At 55.5% G+C, this 23,546-nt stretch overlaps 1 protein-coding gene and 1 long non-coding RNA gene across 2 annotated transcripts; one reads left to right on the forward strand and one right to left on the reverse strand.

The window, feature by feature from the left end:
- Positions 1-6,264: 6,264 nt before the first annotated feature.
- Positions 6,265-16,398, reverse strand: MATN1 (matrilin 1). The gene is made up of 8 exons (XM_003276332.3): positions 16,277-16,398; positions 14,213-14,559; positions 11,547-11,769; positions 9,487-9,612; positions 8,598-9,014; positions 7,841-7,993; positions 6,930-7,010; positions 6,265-6,314 (listed from the first exon to the last, which is right to left on the reverse strand). Exons 1-8 carry the CDS (start codon positions 16,368-16,370, stop codon positions 6,265-6,267), a joined length of 1,491 nt encoding a protein of 496 aa, XP_003276380.2. The 5' UTR covers positions 16,371-16,398.
- Positions 11,584-19,554, forward strand: LOC101175805. The gene is made up of 4 exons (XR_001116714.2): positions 11,584-12,373; positions 14,099-14,530; positions 18,549-18,860; positions 19,051-19,554. It is a non-coding gene; the product is annotated as an uncharacterized LOC101175805 (long non-coding RNA).
- The last annotated feature ends 3,992 nt before the right edge of the window (positions 19,555-23,546 follow it).

Below are 23,546 nucleotides of genomic sequence, written 5' to 3' on the forward strand. Positions count from 1 at the left end.
GACACTGTTAACTAGTCCTGTTTTTTTAAATAAGAGCATTTATGACACAAAAAATTAAACAGTGCAGACTGATATATAAATCAAAACAAATTTTCTTTACATGTTTTCTGTTACAGTAGTAACACATGTGTAAACTTGAATAGTATCTACTGTGTAGATACTATGCTATAAGTCACCCACTTATAAATTATTTACTATTACTACCACGTAAGGGCTGTGGAAAGCAAGGAGAGCAGGTTCATGCTTTCTCTCATTCACTCACTATGTATCTTTATCAAGCCCCCAGGGAGCAAAGCTGCCTCAATCTGAGGAGAGGCTGAGCGCGACTCAGCGAACACTGGCTGGCAGAGTTCCCACAGTGGGTGCTGGGGTGTCAGCTCAGTCCACGTGGACAAAACGCCTTCTGAGTGCCTGACACAGCCAGCGGTGTCATCAGTGGAACAGAGCTCAGAGACCCTGACTTCCCAAGGTCACTCAGGGCCTGAGTTTAGAGCCACATGTCACACCCACGTCTGGGCACAGTTCCCTGGAGACTCCTTAAATCAGGGTGCCTGGGACTCTGCATTTGAAAGCCTCCTCAGGACAGCAGTCTGCACTGGGGAAACACAGAGGGAACTCCAGTTTCTGAGAAGAGTCGGTGAGGGGAAATTCAACCTCCCCAGAGGCTCTGAAAATCAGGCACCCAGCATGGAGCTAGGAGCTTGGCCCAGCCCCATGGATGGCCCAGCTTGTTGGCCACACGGTGATAACCAGGCCCCACGCCCTGTGCTGAATAAGCCCCCCTGCTCCCTGAGTGCCCCTACCCCACCCCAGCTGCTCTCCCGTCCCTGGTCTGGGCACTGGCACATGCCCCCCGCCACACACCTTCACATCACTCTCTAGACACTCCCTGGACCGTCCCCCTGACTCCGCCTTACAGCAGACTCCCCATCACCCTCATGGGACAGGGCAGCTGCTTGCACCTCACAAGGAAGGGGAAGGACAGAGAGAAGCCACGTGAGACACCCCACACCCTGGAGGGGTGATGGGAAGGGAAACACTTTGACCTGGTGTAGGTTTTCCATGAGGGAGGAAAGACAGCTCGGAATTTGGAGGAGAGGCTGCCTCCTCCTTGAAGCCCTGGTGTGAACCTGTGATCTGAGCCTCAAGCCTGGGCCACACCCTGCACTGCTGTCGCCACAAGGGTGCAGCTTCGTCTTGAACAGCGAGGGCACCTGGCCCGTGCTCTGCGCTTTGCACACATCCCCTCAGTTCACAGTCTCCCCCAGTGAAAAGGGAATCGTTCTCCCCATCTCCCAGGGGAGCAAACTGAGCCCCAGAGCTGTAGTCACATGACCACGGCCATAGGGCACGCCAGGGACAGAGCCCATTCGCGCCAGGGCTTTGATTGGCAGAGTCCATGGTCCCTCCAAGGTGCCTGTGTTGGGTTCCCTTCGACAGCTCTGTTTGGTGTCTCTAGTATCCCCCTCCCCCACCAGGCTGCAGCTATTTTTGGCTTGAAGACACTTATATTCTGATTTGGGGACAAAGGACAGTTTGCCCATAGGAACGAGGGAGGGTAGGGCACAGGAAGAAACCTCCTTGGGGTGCTCCTGCCTGGCCCCCACCGCACCCCAACGCTCAGATCTGAGCTGCCACCCCCTGCTCCAGCAAAGCCTCTGGACATGCCCCTCCAGGGCATCTCACAGTGAGGGATGGGATAGCAAGACCAGCTGCAGTTGGGGAGGATACAACCGTCCCCATGAGAGAAGTCACCGCCCCCTCAGGAGCCTTTGGGAGGGAGGTTGGGAAGGAGGGGATTAAAGAGATTAGATTAAGTGCGACAGGTGCCACAGTGACAGGGACTAGCCCAGCTCACAGCGACGAAGTCAGAGCCCCATCCCCCAGGTCACCCCATTCCTCGGCCAATGGTGCCATCCTGTAGCCAGATTCCTCCCTAGCAGCCTCAAAGCCAGCCACTCTGGCCCCATTCAAATCACATAATTCCACTGCAGTCATCATTTTACTACGTGTATCAAAACATCCCACTGTACACCTTCACTATAGACAAGACAAAATAAAGAAAGAATAAATAAAATTAAAAAAAAAAATTTCAATCCGTAATTCCAAGGTCCGAGGCAGTCCCTGAGATGATTTTGCCCCGCGTCAGGAGTCCATTTCACAGATGGGCAAACAGGCTCAGAAAGCATCGGTCAAGATGCAGTAAAGGGTGAACAGGGACAGCAGGAACTTCAGAGTCCAACAGGCTCAGCTTCAAATCCCAGCTCCACTACGCCATGACTCAGATGAGTCTCTTCCCATCTCCAAGCCTGTGTGTCATCTATAAAATGGGGCTGATAACCGGCTTCACCTTGTGCCTGTGAGCTGTTAAGCAGCATGCGAGTCTTTGCCATCATGATTGTGTAGGAATGTCCACCTGTCTGACTCCAGGCCCCACCTGGCACCGCACACAAGTTCAGAATCAAGTCTGAAACCACAGGCCTGGACCATGTTCACACTGGGCTCCTCCAGGGCGAAGGCCAGGGCACGCCCCCCTACCCCCTGCCAAATATTGTATGTTCCTCAGCACTTCTGTGTCTGCGATGCTCCCACAATTCCTTTGCCCCTTCCTCCGTAGTCAGGCTCCTGTGAGAAAGTAGGGCCATGATTGCAGAAACAGACAGCCTGCTCATTGCTGGGGCCGTGGGGCCTGAGCCAGTGCCTGACACAGAGCAGGTGCTCAGTAAATCACTGTTGGATGAGTAAATCAATGAATGGTTTACTTTTGGTCCCCCCTCTCACATCCAATTACTCCATATTCCTTGATGCCAACCAGGGTTGAGTAGCAGGGCCCCCAACCCCCGGCCTCACAGACGGCTCTGAAGAGGGTGCAGGCCCAGCCTCGGGTGTCAGGAAGTCCCTGAGCAGCTCCTTCTTCTCCTGAATTAATTGCATTCACATCTGGAACAGACAGGGCATTGGGACTCTCCACCCCTGCCCCCTTTTTTCAAAGAGCACTGGTCCAGGAGAAAACCATGGAATTAAAAGAGGAGAAATGCAAAACAATCCCCTTAGCGGACTGTGCCATCTTCTCTCCTTTGTAAATCCATTAACGAACTGTAATTGCAAAAACAAACCCCTTATTGAAACCTGGTAACCAATGCACTACGGGGCCAAGAGACTCCCATTATAGCCCAAGGCCTGAGGAAAGAAAGAAAAGAACAATCCTAATTAGTTTAGTCCTGTTTATTTATACAAAATTCAAAAAACCAAAATTACAGGTTACAAAGTAACTTGCCATCTGTCAGTAGACCACAGCTGCCCTAAGGAGATGCTGGTGTTCGCTTACAACCTTCTGTTAATCAAACCTAGAACTGAGAGGGACGTGGGAAGTCCATGGAGAGGACGGATTTCAAGAGGACCTGGAGTAGCCGTGGGGAGAAATGCGACGAGTGAAGGGCAAGAGTTTGGGATTGAAAGATCCCAAGAAGCTGGTCCCTGCTTTCATCAGAGCCTGGTGACAAGGTCCTGCCACTACTCCACCCACCGGGCAGAGAAGAATGAGGTCCTGTTCCCAGGCAGGGCTTCCACCCCATCTCTGACTCCACTCATCAAGGACATCTATTGCTTCTGCCCACCAGCTCCCAGGCCGTGGCGTCGGCTAACGACCCCTCCTCCTCCTTGGGGACACACTGCTGAGGCTTCTCAGTCCATGTCAACATGGCTGCCTCTCCCCCGCCCCACCTGTATGGGGAGGAGAGGGGAGTGGATAATCTCAGAAGAAAGGAAGAATGGGCAGAGTCGTAACTTCTCGGGTGGCTGTGACAAGGAGCCTCCTTGGACAGCAGAAAAACTCCTGTCCCAGGGACGGGCAGAGAGAAAGGGCTTGGTGAACTGTGTAGGAGGTGGAGTCAGGTCACGGGGGCGAGGGTGGCTGTGTCCCGGTTAAGTCGCGCTTGTGTAGTTGTGCTGTTGTACTGATGTGGCTCTTGGGTACCGTTCGTGTTGTTATTCTGCCTCTTTGAACTGCCTCTGAGGAAGATCTTTCGGTGTGGTCTGAGCTTCTTGTAAAAGCCTTTCAGATATGCTCTCAAGTGTGAATCTAGTAGTAACACTAAAAACGCTCCATTGAACAGGAATAGGTTCAGAAAATCACCAAAGCTCCCCGTCTGAGAGGACAGAGATGGAGATTCCGGAGCGGCACTGGTCCAACAGGGGCCTGGGGGAGGTGGCCGAGATCTCAGGGTGTGACCTGCAGACCCCGCATAGGGCTGGAGGAAGGGAACACAGGGCCAGGAGTCTTTCTCTTGTGCAGTCTCTGAGGTGGGGCTGCTGCCTTCTGTGTGGGGGTTTTGGGTTGGGGGTGATGCCGCCTGTGCACAGGAAACAAACAGAAACTCCAAAAGGGCATGTTGGGGGCGGGAGGGGCAGCCCAGGCCCAGGCTGGAGCCCTTCCCATCGTCTCACACACACACTCACCCCACAGGCTCCCAGGTATCAAGAGGAGGCACAAAACCCTGGTACAACCTAAACCCGCTCTCTTTCCTCTAGCTGGAGTGGGGGTGACGTGAGCACCCTGCTCAACTGTAAGTCCCTTAGGGCAGGAACTACGTCTGTCTCATACACCACCATCCCCCCCACCACTGCCCTGTAAGTACATGATACCTGAACGAATGAGTGAACGAATGAATGAATGAACAAATGAGTCCTATCTGGTGTCATTGCCCTTTTTCTCTGAAGCCTTTTTCTGTTGATGTTCTTCAGTCCTAGATTACTCAAGTCCTGTCTCTCCAACCGACCCAGTGCTGAGCAAGTCATTTCCTCACTTAGACTCTCAGCTTCCCATTTGCAATGGGGATAATTTGAGTCTTTTCTGGGTGAGGTTACTGGAAGTGAAATGAGGTCAAGTAAATGAATATGTGACTGAAAAGGCAGGACAAACACCAGCTGGTTTTGGTGTGGTCACTGTCGCCACTGTCACCACCACTGTTACCATCCTTCCAACCATCCCCTCCCACCACATCTTCATCCGTCCTTTTCCCTGGTCCCCAAATAACCACACCGCCTCTAGCCCTATTCAGTGCTTAAGTTAAATCACATTTAATTGTTTCTCACCGGAGAATAGAGAAATCGGTAAAGAAATTCACAGCACTCAGAGTCAAGAAAGGGTTAACTAAAAAAAAATGGGAATATATTAAGCCTTTGATTATAAAAATGCAAACGCAGTCCCGCTCACACTCACCCCTGCATTATCACTCTCACACTCCCATTCTGGCAAAACTCATGCCCACCCTCAGGCACACGTGCACACGCACACATGCACACACAAGCACACATGCACACACACACGCACACATGCACACACAAGCACACATACACACACGCACACATACACACACGCACACATACACACACGCACACATGCACACACGCACACATACACATGCACACACAAGCACACATACACACACACATACACACACGCACACATACACACACGCACACATGCACACACACAAGCACACATACACACACGCACACATACACACACGCACACATGCACACACAAGCACACATACACACACGCACACATACACACACGCACACATGCACACACGCACACATACACACACGCACATACACACACGCACACATACACACACACGCACACATACACACAAGCACACATACACACACGTACACATGCACACACGCACATACACACACGCACACATACACACACAAGCACACATACACACACGCACACATGCACACACGCACACATGCACACACAAGCACACATACACACACAAGCACACATACACACACGCACACATACACACACGCACACATCACACACGCACACATACACACACGCACATACACACACGCACACATGCACACACACGCACACATACACACACGCACACATACACACACGCACACATACACACACGCACACATACACACACGCACACATACACACACGCACACATGCACACACACGCACACATACACACACGCACACATACACACACGCACACATGCACACACACGCACACATACACACACGCACACATGCACACACACGCACATACACACACGCACACATACACACACAAGCACACATACACATACGAGCTCCTAAACGCCGTTACACACTCCCAATAGGCACACCCAGACACACCCCCTCCCACCCCCAGGCTGGCTTCCCTCACTAAAATGGCAAAGCTACAGGGGACACGTGCAGGACTCTTGGAGAGGCCACAGTGGCGACAGGCAGCCTTAGACGACTGTGTTCTCCAGGATGGCCAGCCGCTTACTCACAGCTTCCAGTGGACTCAGAGTTAAGGAGAGGTGCAGGTTGGCCAGAGCAGGGCAGGGATGGCTGTGGCCCTGCACTCAGGCCCCTGCGACACCCCACTGTAGTGTGCGTTCTCCCCTCTGTCAGAACTTATCCATCCACTGTCCTCAGAATGGTGCTTTCCAAAACACACAGCGAGTTACTGCGAGCCACGAGTGCCCAGCCCTGCTCAGTTGCAGATTTAGCCCTGCTGGGACACCACCTAGTCCTGGCTGAGCCAGGGGAACTGTCAGGGGCCCGGCCCCATCTCTGAGTGGGTACTGGGGTCAGGCATGTCACCATGAGCCTGAGAAATGGGGCATCCATGGGCCCCATGTCCTTCAGAGCATGTCCAGGACTCTGGTGTGTGTCCAGTCCCTAGATCCTGGCTTCTGCCTCAATTTCTCTGTTTACCCTCTAGAAGTCTCTGCTTTTGACAGGGTCTGCACCCAAGCTGGCTTCAGCCTATTCTGCCAGAACGCAGCCCATCAGCAGTAAGCAGGCCAAGAGAAGCCTGCCCAACCGACGACACTTGGGCCATGCCCCCGCCTCCCCCAACACTGCCCTGCACCCCTCCCCGGCCCCAGCCACCTCTGGGAAGGGATATGTTTCCTGGTCAGGGCCTGCAGCAGCCCCTCCACTTTGGCTTGGAATTTCACCAGGGACTCGCAGGCACACGGGTCTTCCTCTACAGGGGACAGGGAGGAGGGAAAGAGAAAAGAGCTGTCGAGTGGTTGCCCAGATGGAGGGGGGACAGTCACTGCCCAGGGCCAGGACTCAGGATTCCTGGGGGAGTGAGGGGCTTAGGGGACCTGAGGAGGCAGAAAGACATAGACAGTCCTTGAGACAGCACCCTTAGGAGTGATAGAGGGGTGACCCCTGAACGTCTTCCTGGTCCCTTGGAGCCCTGAGAATGGCTATAGGTATAGGAGAGCATCCCTGTACCTGCTGCATGAAGAACACTATTAGGGGCCTCTATGTCACCTCAGTGAGTTCACCCCAGCCCTTTGGGTTTGAAGTCATTAATCCCATCTTACAAGTGAAGAATCCAAGAAGTGAAACAACTTGCCCATGGCCAACAGCGTCAGAGCAAAGACACAGGCCCAGGCACACCTGGCTCTGAAGCCCACACTCCTTACCACTAAGAACCAGCTGGTGAGGTCACCAGGGAGGACCAGAGAGGCAGTAGGGTTCAAATCTTGGCTCTCCCAGCTATTAACAGTTGTTCCACCCCTTTGGCCTTGTTTATCCCATCTATAAAATGGGGGTAATGACATTCTTACCAAATAGGATCAGATGATGTAATATCCGGAGAGCACTGAGAACAGTGCCAGCCAAGTAATGAGCATTCAACATGTTTGCTGGTAGTAAGAGCTGTACTCGCCAGCCCACCTTCTGGTTCTGCCAACTCTTGGTGCCACCTCAGCCCCTGCTTTTCCCCACCCACACCCAGTGTGGCTCCACCCCCACAGTGCCCCACCTGCACATCCCATCAATGCCAGCCCTGGCCTCACTCACCCACACAGATCTTCTTCTGCAACTTCTTGCCTATCTGGTTGATGGTCTTGAAGTCAGCCGTGTAGAAGTAGTGCTCTGCCACGGGCTCTGAGGCTATTTCCCTCAGCTCATCCTCCACGGCATTGCCCACACCCACAGCAAACATCTTAAAGCCTGCCAGGAGGAACAAGAGAAGTAAGGCTGGACATGGGAACGGGACGGGCAGCCATATGGCTGAGCCTCCTGGGGAAGGCTTAGGCAGCCAACACCAGACACCTCCTGCTGGCAGCTGCTGGAATTGCAAGCACAATGCCTGGAACAAGGACCATGAGGAAATCAACATTTACTGAGGTTCTGCTCTGTGTCAGACCCTACAGTGACTTCCTGTACTGGAAGCTTTATACAGCAAGCTTCATTTAACCCTAATAATCATCCATCTGGTGGTTATTTTTTCCTCATTTAATAGGCTGCAAAACAGACTTGGGCTTGTTCCAAAGTAGAGTTGCCTTCCAACAGTTGATGTGATCTTGGGAATATCCAGCTGGAAAAGTTCCAAGCCTCCCTTACCAAAGGACCATCAAAACAAGCCACTTACTTTTCTAGAGCCTCAATTTTGTCACTGGTATAAGGGAGAATTGGACTAACGAATCCTCCTCATTCAAACTCACCTGGGTTTAGGGCACTAATCAGAAGACACCAAGATAAACTACAGTTGGGCTATACCCGTGTGTACCCCTGGCCACCAGTGGTGTCCAGGGTCCAGGCGGGCAACACCTACCGAGATCTTTGGCCTTCTTGGCAGCATCATTAATGTAGTCCTGGCTCCGGCCATCAGTGAAGACAATGCCCACCTTCTGGGCCCCCGGCCTAGCCCCACTGGACACAGTGAAGGAATTGTCAATGAGGTACTTGAGAGCAGCCCCGGTCATTGTGCCCTTCTCCATGTAGGACATATTCCGCACAGCCGCCTTGATGTCCTTCTTGGTGTGGAAGCGACCCAGGGGGAACTCCTGGCGCACAGAGCTTGAGTACTGCACCAGCCCCACCTGGGCTAGCTTGTCTGACACGTCCAGCGTATCCACGATCTGATTGATGAACTTCTTCACCAGCTCAAAGTTCTCTGGCCTCACACTCTTGGATCCATCAATGAGGAAGACCAGGTCAGTGGCCGAGCTGCCACCACCACCACTGCAGACTGGGGAGGGCAGGAAGGCAAGGGGATGGAGCTGAAGGACATAGTCATCTGTCCTGCTCCCTGGCTGGACACCCACCACACACCAAGCTCTGTGCTGAGGATCATTCCATTGTGCCCTCAGAACTGCCTCTATAAAGCCAAGGTGACTGGTCCCACTGTACAGTATTGGAAACTGAAACTCCAACAGCTGTGAGATCACACAGCTCAGAAGTGGTAGCACCAGGATTTGATTTTGAGACTATGTGAGTCCTTCTGCCACACTAAACCCACCACACATTGTGTTGAAAACAGGGACAGAAGTCAGGCGAGAACTTCTGCAGATACCAAACTCTAAAAGGCACCTGTCTGCTTTGAAGATTGGTTCAGAGGTAAGGTGCAGGGGGGCTTGGATGTGTTTCCTGGGGAGTTGCTGAGGCCCTATCACCTCCCCTCCACAGCCTCTCCAGGGCGAGCCTGTGTCCACCCCACTGACCATTGCAGGTCTTGCCGTCGCTGTTCAGAGTGAAGCCCTCGTGGCAGGCGCAGGTGTAGGAACCCGGGGAGCTGATGCACACCTGCTCACAGTCATGGTCCCCTGTGGCGCACAGGTCTGACACCACTGCAGGGAAAATAAGTAGCTCAGATCTCACAATCATAGTGCCTTGGGCACTATAGACAGGTGGTCCCTCCCTGACCGTGGATACCAGGCCCCATCCAGACTCAGGGAAACTAAGGTCTCCAACACACTGGGGCCTAGGCCCCCGACGCTCAGCCCAGGTCTGGAATCATTGCACCAGTGCCTAGATCCCTGAAGACGGTTATAATGCTGATGATAAGAATCAAAAGTCTCACTAAAAAGGTAAAGGCCAAGGGTTAGGGCCTTTAGTCTGTTTAGTTCACTGCTGTATCAAGACACCCAAGTGTCTAGAACAGCATACAATGAACACAGCACATATCTGTTTAATACCATATAATGAGAGTTACACTTTGCATTATCTCACTGGATCCTCGCAATAACGTGCATGCTCTTCTTAGATCCATTTTACAAATGGGTAAAGTCCCTGCCCTAACCCCGATCCTGTCCTACTGGACATCCCGCCCCTGCGGGTCACATCCCAAAGACCCCCACACACACCTCCCCTCTGAGAAGGGCTCTGAACCTTCTCCTGCCAGTGCCCAGGCCCCTCAGACTCTCCCGCATCACAGAAAACTCTAGCACCCAAAACTCACGACACAGAAACATGTGTAGGTTTACTGGGGGCTCTCCTTCCTGAGCTCCGGGCCCTCCTTGGTCCCTGCCAGGATTCTGCCACATAAAAGGGCTCTGTTGTTTGGTTTTGTTTTGTTTTTGAGACGGAGTCTCGCTCTGTCGCCCAGGCTGGAGTGCAGTGGCGCGATCTTGGCTCACTGCAAGCTCCGCTTCCCAGGTTCACGCCATTCTCCCGGCGCAGCCTCCCGAGTAGCTGGGACTACAGGCACCCGCCACCACGCCCGGCTAATTGTTTGTATTTTTAGTAGAGACGGGGTTTCACCATGTTGGCCAGGATGGTCTCGATCTCCTGACCTCGTGATCCGCCCGCCTCGGCCTCTCAAAGTGCTGGGATTACAGGCGTGAGCCACCGCGCACGGCCATAAAACGGCTCTTAACATGGCCTCTCCCCAACTCCCTTAATCTGGGGCTGCCTAACCCTCCTCCGTTATCAGGCTCCGCCCCAGCTACGGCCCCACCCCTGGTGCTGGCGCCACCTCAGTCTAATCCAGGTTCCACCCCCAATCCACCTAAGCCATGTCCCCAGCCCTGGCCCCGCCCTGATGTTCCCGTGTAACTCAGTACCCGCGCTTTTATAGGCTACCGCCCCAGCCAGGCCCCGCCCTCCAATGTGGCCCCGCCCCCCAACGCTGATTTTTGTCTGTCTCCACCTCAGCCCTGGCTCCGCCCCTAGCTTTGGCCCGCCTCAGCGCGGACTCTCAGTCTCTGCGCCTGCCACGGCCTCGTCCCGCTCAGCCCTGGCCCTGCCCCTGGCGTCGACTCTCTCCGCCACCGCCCCGGCCCCGCCCTGGCACTGACTCTCTCCGTCTCCGCCCCCCTGCCCCCCCCCCCCCCCCCCCCCCCCCCCCCCCCCCCCCCCCCCCCCCCCCCCCCCCCCCCCCCCCCCCCCCCCCCCCCCCCCCCCCCCCCCCCCCCCCCCCCCCCTGACTCTCTCCGTCTCCGCCCCTGCCCTGCCCCGCCCCCTGCCTGCCCTGGCCCCGCCCCGCCACTCTCCGTCTCCGCCTCCGCCCCGGCCCCGCCCTGGCACTGACTCTCTCCGTCTCCGCCCCTGCCCTGGCCCCCCCCTGCCTGCCCCCCCCCCCCCCCCCCCCCCCCCCCCCCCCCCCCCCCCCCCGCCCCCCTGCCTGCCCTGGCCCCGCCCCGCCCCGCCACTCTCCGTCTCTGCCTCTGCCCCCCCGCCCCACCCGGCGCTAACTCCGTCTGAGCCTCAGCCTCGGTCCCGCCTCCAGCCCTGGCCCCGCCCCGCCGCTCTCCCCTTCTCCGCCCCTGCCCTGGCTCCGCACCGCAGAAGGCCTCCTGGAACTTCCTGGACAGCTTTTCGATGACGCTGTAGCTCTCCACGTAGTCGACGTGCTCGTCCTGCGGCTCGCTGGCGATCTGCCGCAGCGTGGCCTTGTCCACGCGGCCCACTCCGATGGCGAACAGCTCGACGCCGCTGGCCCGGGCCCGCGCAGACACGTCCTGCACGCTGTCCTGGGGCCTCCCGTCTGTCACCACGATGACCACCTGCGGCACGCGGGGCGGTGTGACACTGGGCTCCGGGAAGCCCACGGGACTGTCCAGGAGAGGAGGCTGAGGCCGGAGAGGCGGGGGGACTGCCGGGGTCGCACAGCCAGGCGGCACCCGGGGGAAGAGGACCTGGCTAGCCAAAGAGGAGACCCGTTTCCTCTGACTGCGAGACGTGGCTGAAGGGCTTTCCATCTGCGTCGCCTCCCTCGGGCAGGCAGCTCTGAGATGCCCGGAGGGATGTGATGCCCCATCGCCAAATTGGGGCTTCTAAGGTCAGGGCCATGCCTTCCCCTCAGACTGAGGCGGCTGAGGGCAGGGTCCTCAGACCGATGGCCGTGGGAGCCGTGCCACGCCCCTCGTGCCCCCCGGGAGGCCGGGCCGGGTTGGGGGGGGTCCCGTGGCTCCACATGGTGCAGTTCTGCGCTTTGGCCACCGGATGGCAGCCGAGGCTATGGGATGGGGCTGCCGCCTCCCGTCCCGCTGTCCTTGTGCCTCTAAGACCCAGGACCCTGGACCAGGGAAGGATAGAGGGCCACTCCCATGTGGATGCCCAAGGGACCAACCCAAGGAATATGCCACCCTTTTCCTCCTCCACTCCCCAGTATGATACATGCCCCTTCCAGAGAGGGAAAGAATCTGCCCGCTTCCCTCCCTCTAGGCTCCTCTGGTCTGTACCCTGGAAAGAAAGAGGCGGCAGACGCCGTCGCTGAGACCCGGCTTCGTGACCCCTTGCCTGCACCCGCCCGGAGGCTAGGGCGCTCCCAGCTGTGCCCAGTCTGGGTTAGGCATCCAGCCCCACTTTGCTGCTTCTCTGCTTCTGACTTGGGTCTGCTTCTGATTCCTGGGTCCCATCCTTAGCCCCAGGCCCTGACCCCCTGTCCTGATGACAGGCAGTTTAGACAGGCCGTGTTTAGAAATGCAGCTCCACAAGCTACAGGTCACCTTCCTGAGCCTCAGTTTCTTCATCTGTAAAAAGGGGTTGTGATGAGCTTGAATGAGATGACTCCTGGTTAGAAGCCAGAAAGGGCAACTATTATTTTTACCATCATTACCCTGGGCTCCCTGGGGAGTGTCCTTGCACAATCTCTTCCCCTCCAGGGGCCTGGGCCCCTGGCTCTGAAAATCTAGCTGTGACTATTCGCTGCCATCCCGAGGCCCACTGCCTCCTCGAGTCCCTACTCCCCTCCCTGCAACCCAGCTTTTCAGACTGTCCACCTTGTTATGTCCTCCCACTGGTGAACTCCAGGCTGAACACCTGGAGTCTGGCACCAGCTCCCCCAACACTTCTGTGTCACCTGCTGGAGGAGCTCTCCTCCTCACTTGCCCACCCCAGGCCACCACCCCCATCTCCTTCACCCTCTCCACCACCTCAACCATCAGCTTCATCTACAGCACCCCATGCCGAAACTTGTAGTTGGCCCCAAGACCAACAGGCTGCCTGATATGTCATTTCTTTAAGGGGTGGTAATGGCTGGGATAATATGCTGTTGTCTCTGTGAACGCTTTTCCCACTTATTGGCTGAGAAAGTTGCTTAAGCTCCTTATGCCTCAGTTTCACCATCTGTAAAATGGGGATACCACCTCTGAGCAGAATCATGTTCATTTAGCCACTCTGTGCTAGATAGTGGGGTATGGAGGGGGGATAAGAAAGAACCTCCCCTGGGCTGGGGCCCTAGGCAGGGAAGTGGTGACGGGTTAACGAGGGCTGCAGTGGGGAAGTGCTGGAGCCTGTGGGGGTGCCACAGGAAGAGAGGACACCCGGCTTAGCCTCAGGTTCTGTGCCGAGCCCTGAACATGACAGTGAGGATACAAGTCCTGGGAAATGCTCAGCCCTCTGCCTGGAGCCCTAGCTGACAGCGCAGGTGGCAGCACAGCCCTTCCATTTCTGAGCCTCTGCCCTCAGAGGATTATGAAATTAAAAATTAACAAATGCCATGATGGGAAGCTTTATGCTTATAAACTCAGTCCTCATAGCAGCACTTGGAGAAGGTGTTATCATTACTCTCATTTTACAGGTGAGGAAACCGAGGACCAGTGACATGACGTCAGTTGCTCAGGGTGGCACAGCTAGTATGGTGGAGCAGGGCGTGAACCCAGACAGGCTGGTGGCGGAGGCCACACCTTCACTCCTCCCATAAGCATCTGGCCTGTCTGCAGTGTCTTCAAGGGGCTCAGACTGGTCGGGAACCAAGGTCAACTAAACTGAAATGATTGTGAGCTCCTAGGATGGAAAGGTTGGGTAAAGGTGGCTTCAAATCCCAGCTCTGTCACTTGCAACTGGTGACCTCTGTCTAATGATCGCCCCTCTCTGACCCTGTTTCCCCAGCTGTGAAATGGCCACCTCACAGGGCGTCATGGGAATTAAGGTGTCTGCAGGCAAAGCTCATAACTGAGCGGGAGCCTCCAAACAGCAGCATCCTAGAGGATGGCGTGCACGTACCTTGCTGATGTCAGGGGACCTGGAACGACCACCCTCTGCATCGCTGAAGGCTTTGGTGATGGCGAACTGGATGGCCAGGCCAGTCATGGTGCCTGTGGACAGCGGCTGGATGCGGCGCACGGCCTGCAGCAGTGCGGCCTTGGAGACGTGAGCCCGCAGCGAGAACTCCTGCTTCACGGTGCTGGCATAGTTGACCATGCCCACCCGGGTGGCATTGGGCCCCACGTCCAGCGACTCGATGACCTGGGACAGGAATACCTTCACTTTCTCAAATTCGACAGGCCGCACGCTGCGAGAGCTGTCGACAACGAACACCAGGTCCGTGGGCCGCGTCCGGCAGAGATGGCCTGGGAGTGGGGCAGGAGGGGTAAGGCAGAGAGCAGAGACACAGGTCAGGGACTGGGCCTGAAGACACAGAATGCGGCTTCTTAGATCCAGGTGCGAGGCCTCAGGTCCAGTAGGCTGCAAACTTCAGCTGGGCAGCTGAGCCCTTTTGTCAGCGTGCAGACACCAGCAAGCAACTTGCCAAAGGCCCCCGGCTCAGCCCATGGGGAGCACAGAGGGCCAAGCCTGGCCTTGGGCCATTTGCTTCACTTCTCTGAGCCTCAGTTTCCTCATCTGAGCAGTGAGCTGGCAATCCCTCCTTACAGGATGTCTTGAGGAGCCATCAGGGGGCTGGGCAAGCAGTGAGTATTCCAGGGGTGGCAAAGGACCCTGCGGCCTTGAAAACACACTTAGGTTTCAGCCCAGACTTGCTGCCAGAAACAAAGGCAGCTATTTCTTCTAGCTGGGCAGAAGGGCACCAAGGATGGGCCCTCCGGGCATGGGCACAGCCTTGAGAGCCAAAGCAGTGCCCGTCAACATGGCCTCTTTCATCTGAGCATCAAAGCAAATCACCAAAGTGGAACCAGTTTCCCTCAGCCTGGTAGCGCCTGCTGGCGGGTTGCCGAAGACAGGGAAAAAGGGCAGGAATTCCTGGTGACCACCTCGGCAGCCTGATCAGGTGCACCCCAAGACACGCTCCTGAGGAGCAATGTCCCCCAGAGACCCAAGAAGGCAGCACCCTGTGCTGGGAAGTATGCAGGGTCGGAGTGAGTTCAGGCCTGGGTTCAAATCCCGGCTCAGCCACTCTGTGGGGCCCAGGGCAGATCATTGCACCTTTCTGAGCCTCCGTGATCTCACATGTCCAGTGGAGAGAATAAGGCTACTGCATGACACTGTCACCGGCCTGGGCCTGCAGTCAGGAAGGGCTCACTACAAAGGCCCTTCCCTCCCCATCCCATGTGGAGTCTGAACTGAGCAGAGCCGACCCCAAAGAGGAAAGGGGAAACGTGCAGGACCGTCCCAACCCTCAAGTCACGGTAACTCGCAGTGCCCTAGACCAGGGCTCTGGACATCAGAGTTCCTCAGGAGACTTTGGAAATCACCATGCAGCTGGCTCCCTGCTGTCTACTAGCTAAGGCTATAAATGGGTAAACTGAGACCCAAAGAGGGAAAGGGAATTGGCCACACCGTACAGCAGTAGATCAATAGCCTAGAGGCTCTGGGGCTATCTCACTGTGTGGTCTTGGGCCCTCACTGACCTCAGTTTCCCAATCTGTACAGGAAGAATGGGCATTCCAGGACTCAGTGCCCAAACCTGAAACTCTGGGGGGTGTTATTGCCCCCAGGGAGCCCAAGGCTGGAAGGACCCGCAAAGGGGGCATGAGCTCTTTGGCATCGCAGGTCTGCTCTCATCAAAGAGCCACGGGCTCAGCCCTGGGCTTGGCCCAGCTCCAGACGTCAACCAGCTCTCTGAGTAGCTTCTACTCCCCAGAGACCTGGAAGACCAAGGTCCCTGCCTCACGCATGGTCCCTGAGGGCTGAAGAGCACCCCTGCCCTGACCCTTATCAGCACCATGGTCCCTGTCTGCTCCTGCACCAGCCCACTGCCCACCACTGCCACCCTGCTCCCTTCCCCATCCTGGATCCCATGTGCTCCCTGCCATATCGGTACCCAGTCCCCGGTGCTGAGGGTCAGGGCCCACTCGCTCAGTATCCCCCATCTCACGCAGGCCCCCTCACCTGTGGACTGGGGGGCGAGGCCAGGGCTGCACGGGGCCTGGAGCAGCAGCAGCAGGCTGCAGAGCATGAGGCTAGTGCCAGAGAGGACCCTCATAGTTCTGGCAGCACGGGCAGCAGCCGGCGCGGTTGTGGGGCCAGTGGGGTCCAGGTCTTATCAACCCCGCTGCCCACCCAGCCTTTGGGTCAGGTGGCCCCCAACTGACGACTGACGTGGGGGCAGCCCGCCCTGGCCCCCAGCCCCCCCAGGGGCGGGGCTCAGGCTGAATGGAGGTGTGTGTGCCCTGAGAGGGCGGGAGCGCCTGGCCCGGGCTCCAGAGGCCCCTCTGACCACAAGGGCTCCTTTGCTTGCAGAAGCAACCGGAGTGGCAGCTGGAATTTGGGAAATGTCAGGTGGGTGGGGGGTGGCTCCTCCAGGGGCTGGAGCCTGCGCTGCCTTGAAGCTCCACCCCAAGCCCAGGCATACCTGAGTCCAATGGCCCAGCCCAGCCCTGCCCTGCACCTTCATCCCACACCCAAATCCTTCCCCCACCCACAACCCCAAGTTTCTCATTAAATGCACTTCCCCTTCCCCAGCCTCACTGTGCCCTGCTCTCCGCACACACCCTGCTCTCCAGCCACCCCTGGATTCTCCTCGAAAGCCTCCAGGCCATCGCACATGCAGGGCCATCTGCCCAGAATCCTTTCCTCTCGCTAACTCTCTGCCTTGCAGAATCTTTCAAGGTCATAATCAGGGCTAACACATACCTCAACTGTTAGTATGGGCAGGGCAGTGGAGACCATGGTTAAGACTTGGGAGCCAGATTACCTGTGTTTGCTATACCAGCGAACCACCTGCGTGACCATGGGCAAGTGACTTCATCTCTCATGTCTCAGATTCCTCGTCTGGAAACTAGGGATGGTAACAGCGCCTCCTACTGTTGATTCAAGGAGCAAAGGTCTTAGATGAGGTTTCTCAGTTAATCCTCTTGACAACTTCGTAAAGCAGCTACTGTTAAAGAACAGAGAGGTGAAGTAACTTGTCTGAAGTTACACAGCTAAGAAGTGTTATTGCCAGGATAGAGCCCCAGGCCCGGCTCTCAGCCACGCTGCTGTCTCAGTGTAGCTTGATGGAGGTGACTTCTCCATGCCCATCTCTTCCCACTGTGGGTCCCTGGTTGGCCCACCTCACCTGTGAGCCAGTGGGTTCAACGCTGCATCAGGCCCAGCACAGAGAAGGCAAAGATAAAGCCTTCTAAATAAAGTGACATCACCAGGAACGATCCCTTTCATTGCATTTGGGTCCAGTAGTTCATGAGATAGAGTGGAAAGAGCATGGGCTTGGCTACCTGAGAGATCCAGGTTCAAAGCCACTTCTGTTCCTAACTGGCTGTGTGACCTGGAGCTGGTGACTTAACCTCTCTGAGCCTCAGCTTGCCATGGTGCAGTGGGAATGGTCGTTCTTGATCTGCCTGCCCCGTGTGAGGGGCAAGAGGGGGACAGAAGTGGAGATGGGGTTAAAGGATTATCATTGCTCCAGGAGGCAGAATCCTAAGACTTGGGACCTATGCACTTCACTCTGTGTAAATTATACCTCAGTAAAAGGAAATGTACAGACAAGAAGCGATTGCCAGGTGCAGCAGACCCAACTCACTGCTACCACACTCTTTAGGAATAATTATAACAATCCCTTCCACCCTTGACATGGCACAGTTACTCACTCTATCACTCTATCTCGTTTGCTCTCCCAACAAACCTGTGAGGTCAGCAGATCTGAGTCTGTTGGCCCATTTGTCAGATGGAGAAACTGAGGCCCAGAGAGGTTCACTGACTTACCTGAAGCCACCCAGCCAGTTTAGGGGCAGAGCCAAGCCTACAGCTCAGGCCTCACTCCCCTTTGCACCAGTGTTAGAGAAGGAGGAGGTTAAGAGCGTTGCCTTCTGACTTTTTCCTCTTACACTTCATGTGTGCCCAATTCACAGCCCTCCCCAGTTCCAAAAACCACTTGAAGCTGCTGATTCCTTTTTCTGCTACAACTTTGAAGTCGAATTCTCCTCCAGAGATGCTGCAGGGTGTGGTGATGGTGGTGCCTCTGCCTTCCCAAAATGATGTAATAAAGGTGTTACCTGTCTCCCCGAGGACGTGAGCCCCCTCCAAGCAGGGGGCTTGCCTGTCTCAGTCACCACTGAATCCCTGGGACCCAGCATGGTGCCTGGCACAGGATCTCTGGTGAGCAAATGAAGGAATGAATGAAAACTAACTAGGAACCAGTTCCATTTCCCTATAAACCACCCAGGGTCACACAAGGGCCATCCGTGGTGACCAGCGGTGAGAAACGCAATGCTGTCCTCGTGCCATGCTGGAGGTGAACGAGGAGAATGTGAGCTGGGGTCTCCTCACCAACTGCGCCCCCCACCCCGACCCCCCTGACGGCCAGGGCTGTGTCCAGGGCACGAGGCGCCGTTAGCTGGGCTGCAGCTGGGCCATGAAACAGCCCTTTCAGCTCCACCTCTGAATGGCAGTTCTATGGGCCCCTCAGAAGAACACAGGCGCCTTCTCTGTGTCGCTTCTCTGCTCATTAGCAGAGCCGCAGAAATACACACTACAGGTAAGTTTTCAGGAACAGAGATGGGTCCCCCCCCGACCACCACCAGAAAAAAAAAAAGGCAGCTTTGGCATTCTATAGCAGGGGCAAGGCCCGGGGGCGGTGGTGGAGAGGAGATCTAAAAGGGCAGCATATACATTAAGGAAAGAAAATCAATATTTGTGTTTTTTAAATGTGAAACCTTTTCCCCCAGGACTCAAAATTGAGAACAGTGTGTCTGGTATGAGCCAGAAGAAAAAAAAAATGCACGGAGGGGCCTTCTGCGACGTTGCTCACAAGTCAAACAGGCAGCTGTGAAGGGCTCTGCTGTTCCCTCCTCCTGTTTTCACATCCCTGGGGCTTCCAGAAACTTAAAGCCGTTAGTGTTTCATGCAAGAGAGAGCGTTTGTGATCCACGGAGAGGCCCCTGGGCAGTGTGGTTCAGTGGGAAGCACACAGGACTCCCTCTCCAGTGCTCCCAGGATCAGCTCTTTCCCTCAAGAGCAAACCTGGTTATCTCGCAATGACCTAGCTAACACAGATGCAACATCAGCCGGGCCAGCCTGCCCCCTTCACTCTTTGCCCACCATCAGCAGTTTGGCAGTATCCACATACGCCTTTAGCAGTATCTGTTTAATCTTTTTGTTTAATTCACTCTAAACCAACTCACTTCTTAAAAATTTCTCTGCCTTCTAAGAAATAATAGCCATGAAATCACTGGTTGATGTATGGTTTATTTATTTATTCCAATAAACATTCATTCAATATAAAATTCAAATAAATTCAAAACTAATTAAATTTAGCTTTTTCATCCACATATCACTGAAAATTTTCTTGTTTTCTGCCAGTGGCACGCACGACAGACTTTGAGGAATCCTGTGAAGTGAAACGGCTTTAGAATCAAAGAGAGCTGGGCTTCAGTCCCCCTGGTTCACAGGCCAGCTGTGGTGACTTCCGGTAAATCCCTCCCTTTTCTTCCTGTTTCATGTCTGTAGCGTTGGAATCCTAATGCTAATGCCACAGGAAGGTTGTAAGGAAGAAACGCAGTGAATGCTACATCAATGCGTATTGGGCTTTTTATTTTAGTTTTTTCTTTTTTTAAGATGGGGTCTCACTCTGTCACCCAGGCTGGAGTGCAGTGGCACAATCATGGCTCACTGCAGCCTCGACCTTCCGGCTTCAGGTGATCTTCCTACCTCAGCCTCCTGAGTAGCTGGGACCATAGGTGTTCACTACCATGCCCAGCGAATTTTTTTTTTTTTGGTAGAGACAGGGTTTCACTGTGTTGCCCAGGCTAGTCTCAAACTCCTGAGCTCAAATGATCTGCCCACCTCAGCCTCCCAAATTGCTGAGATTACAGGCATGAGCCACCGTGACGGCCCAATGCTTACGGTTTTTATAACGCCTTCTTGTATCAGTCAGGCTAGGATGGGTTACGTTGCAATAACAAACACGCCCACCAAATCACAATGGCTTAATACAGGGTTTGCTTCTCTCTCCTGGCACCATCCAGTGCCAGGCGGGTGCCCCCCACATAGGCCCTCTCGAAAGCTGCCTCCATTTCCAAGTCCTTGTCTCTGGCCATGTGGACAAGAGAGAGACAGCAAGCGTCTCTCTTAACTGCCTCAGACAAGGAGTACACATTACCTGACTCTACCTGGATGCCCAGGGCCAGGATATGGCATTTAGTTAGCAGTGACAGTCTCTGTCACCATTGCCGGAGGGGAAAGCCTTTGTTAGCATTGTATCACCTCTAGATGGAAATTCAGACTTGGCTGGCATTTAAAGCGCTTCACTGTCAGCTTCCTTCCACCTTCCAGGCCACTGTCAGTCTTTTCCTTTCTCCCCCTCTTCTTCCCTCCCTCCATCTCCCTCTCTTCTATAGTCTTTCTCTTTCTCCTCCTCTTCTTCTCCCCCACCATCTCCCTCTCTTCTCTAGTCTTTCCCTTTCTCCCCGTCTCCTCCCCCCCGCACCATCTCCCTCTCTTCTCTAGTCTTTCCCTTTCTCTCTGTCTCCTTCCCTCCCAACATCTCCCTCTCTTCTCTAGCACGGAATGAGTCACTCTCCTGTTTTCAGAGCCTCCCAGATAGAATCCAGCCCTCTCACTTGCTCCCTATCAGAGTTTGCACTCAATACATGGTGACCCATTTTATTTGTGGGGAAATGTCAAACCCTGAAGGAAACTCAAAGGTCATCTACACCTGGCCACCCATGCTACTCACCTGGTTGTAAAAAATGCAAGGTCCACCCCTGCTACGTGCCTTCTCAGGGCCAGAGGGTCAGCCCTCACCCCAGGAGCAGCTGTGAGAGCTTCCCACAGGGAATGGCCCCTGCAGTCAATCACACCGGAAGAAGGAATGAGCATCTGGAGGAGCGGGCTCAGGGTTAGCACTGGGAACTCTAGCTGGCCCAGTTAATGCCCCGACCCATGGCCCTTCAGCCCACTGTGGGTTTAGCTCACCTACCACTGCAGCAGGCAGTTCCCAGGGATGCGGGCAGTGGGCCAGGCAGCCTGGGGATTTAACATCCCCAGGTGTAACCTGCAACCTGCTGGGATCAGAAGACCCCAACGTCCCCATTCCCCACTGGACCGTTCTGAGACATGCTCCTCGCCATTCCTCAGAAGGTCCCCAGCAGGAGTGAGTCCCAGTTGCCCACAGAGGTGACCGGCTTATTCAGGCACATTGTGTTGGCTTTTATCCTGTCCCCACCTCACTTCCCCTCACTGTATTTCCTGGGATCACCTCCCAGATAAGCTACCTGCACCCAGGTCCTTTTCTCAGGATACCCGGTCACATCTCCAGGCCTTGGCCCAGCTGTTTTCCAGCCTCGCATGTCCTCCCAGCATGTAGAGCAGAGGAAGCAGCAGGGGAGTGTTCTGTTAGACCATCTGGGCCACTTAGATGGCAGCAAAATTGTTTCCCAGGTGGATGTTGTTTGTTTATTTAGAACTGCGTCTCCCTTGTGCCAGCAGCTCTCTGCTGTGCCCACTGACCATGGGAGCGCTCTTAGTGGCAAATTAGGGAGGCTTCCTCCTGGAGATCCAGGAGACAGACTGGAATGTGAGCGCTGGTTCCCAGACAGCCCATCCGGGAGGGCAGTGGACAGAGACACCCAGTGGCTGCTGCTTATACCCTCCGCAGAGGCCCTGCTGCCACCCAAAGACCCAAGGAGAACCCAAGGGTGGGTCCTGCCCCTGACTTCCTTTAACCTGCAACTGCTTTTCTTGACACTTAAGCGGTTTCACTGCAAATTGGAGACACTGCCAGAGTACCGGATTGGACATGAATCTCTGGTCTTCCCAAAAGTCAGGAGGAGACGTGGAGGGGCCCACAGTCACAGGGCAGATTCCTCACCTGCAAAGTGGCCATGCTGATCGCCCCATCCAGGAGCCTGCAGTGCAGCTGGGCTGCATCTCCTGCCCAGGCCCCATTTGGGCCACAGCCCCCATGATCTGAGGTGTCACATGTGGTTCATGACACCGCCGTGTGCTGTCTTGGTCTCAGGCCCCACGCATGGTCAGCCAAACCGGAATCCAGGGTGAGGAGGCGTGTGCTTTCATCTGCTGGCCTGTCTGGGGAGGCCACGGTGCAGCAGCACATCCTTCTGATGGGTTAACACCTGGGTGACACCAGCCCAACCTGACATCCCACCCACATGTCCGCAAATAGCACTCACATCTCAACCTGCCTCCCTCCTCGCTCTCCGAAACTCCAGACCTACAGACCCGGCTGCCTCCTGAACACTTCCCATTGTATGTCCCCCAAGGTAGCGCAAATCCAGCACCACCAAAACTCGATGCACCCTTTGCCATCCCCCATTCTGTGTCCTCTGCTCAGAGCTGGGCACCACCATCCAGGAGCCTGCAACATCCAAAAGCTCCTTGCTGCCTCCGAGGCCTCCTGCTTATGCCAGGGCCCTCCCAAGAGGGCCCAGAGCCTGAAATAGGAATTAAATGAGGGCCTTGTGAGGTAGAAGGTCCCAGAGGAAGGGCGAGGTTACCCAGAAAGGTCTAGAGAGACAAGCTCAGTCCATTTGGGTGGACTGAAGTCCAAGCCCAGCTCTGCCCCTTGGCCGATGCGTGACTGTGGACAGAGTCAGCCCCTCCCTGAACCTCAGGAATGATCACCACCCAGCACCTGCCGCGTGAGGCCGCTGGGAGTTTCATGGAGCCAGCACACTGAAGGGCCCGCTCAATTACGGGGACCCTTCCTGCTACCATCACAGCCCCCCGAGAAACCTGAGGTTGCTCCGCTTAGCACCCCAGGTTTAATTTTACCAGCTCTTTTTTCCCTCCAAGAGACAGCCACTCCAGGCTGCCCTCACCTGCCCAGGCCTGGAAGCAGCCCCCTCTGTCCTGGGGCCAGCTCCTTTCCAGCCATGAAGCTCAAACAGGCGCTGTCAGTGGGTCCAAACCATCGCGGCCCCGTCAAAGGACCCCTGTGTGAGCCTCAAACGGGGCATTGATAGGGCCTCGGTGAGGGCTGCCCAGGCGATCGTGGGCTCGCTTGGCTTGGCTGGCCATGCGGACTTCCCCAAACCCAGCTATTTCCTGTCCCTCGGGTGGCCTCCTCCCAGCTGCCTGGCCACAGGGCACAATCCCACTACACAGCTCAGCCTGTTCTTCGGCCCCAGGCCGGAGGTGGGAGTCAGGGAAGGTGGGAAGGACGAGAGAGTCAGGCCGGCAAGTTCAGGGCCTCCTGGTCCTT

The sequence above is a fragment of the Nomascus leucogenys genome, chromosome 12, assembly GCF_006542625.1.
Source record: "Nomascus leucogenys isolate Asia chromosome 12, Asia_NLE_v1, whole genome shotgun sequence".
Lineage (NCBI taxonomy): Eukaryota > Metazoa > Chordata > Mammalia > Primates > Hylobatidae > Nomascus > Nomascus leucogenys.

Excerpts from the sequence above, each read along its gene's own strand:
- MATN1 (XM_003276332.3), bottom strand. The coding sequence starts at position 16,370 with ATGAGGGTCCTCTCTGGCACTAGCCTCATGCTCTGCAGCCTGCTGCTG. Across the intron at positions 14,560-16,276 it reads CCTCGCCCCCCAGTCCACAG|GCCATCTCTGCCGGACGCGG; the intron begins GTGAGGGGGCCT and ends CCCCACTCCCAG. Across the intron at positions 6,315-6,929 it reads GCAGGCCCTGACCAGGAAAC|TGGAAGCTGTGAGTAAGCGG; the intron begins ATATCCCTTCCC and ends CTCTGAGTCCAC.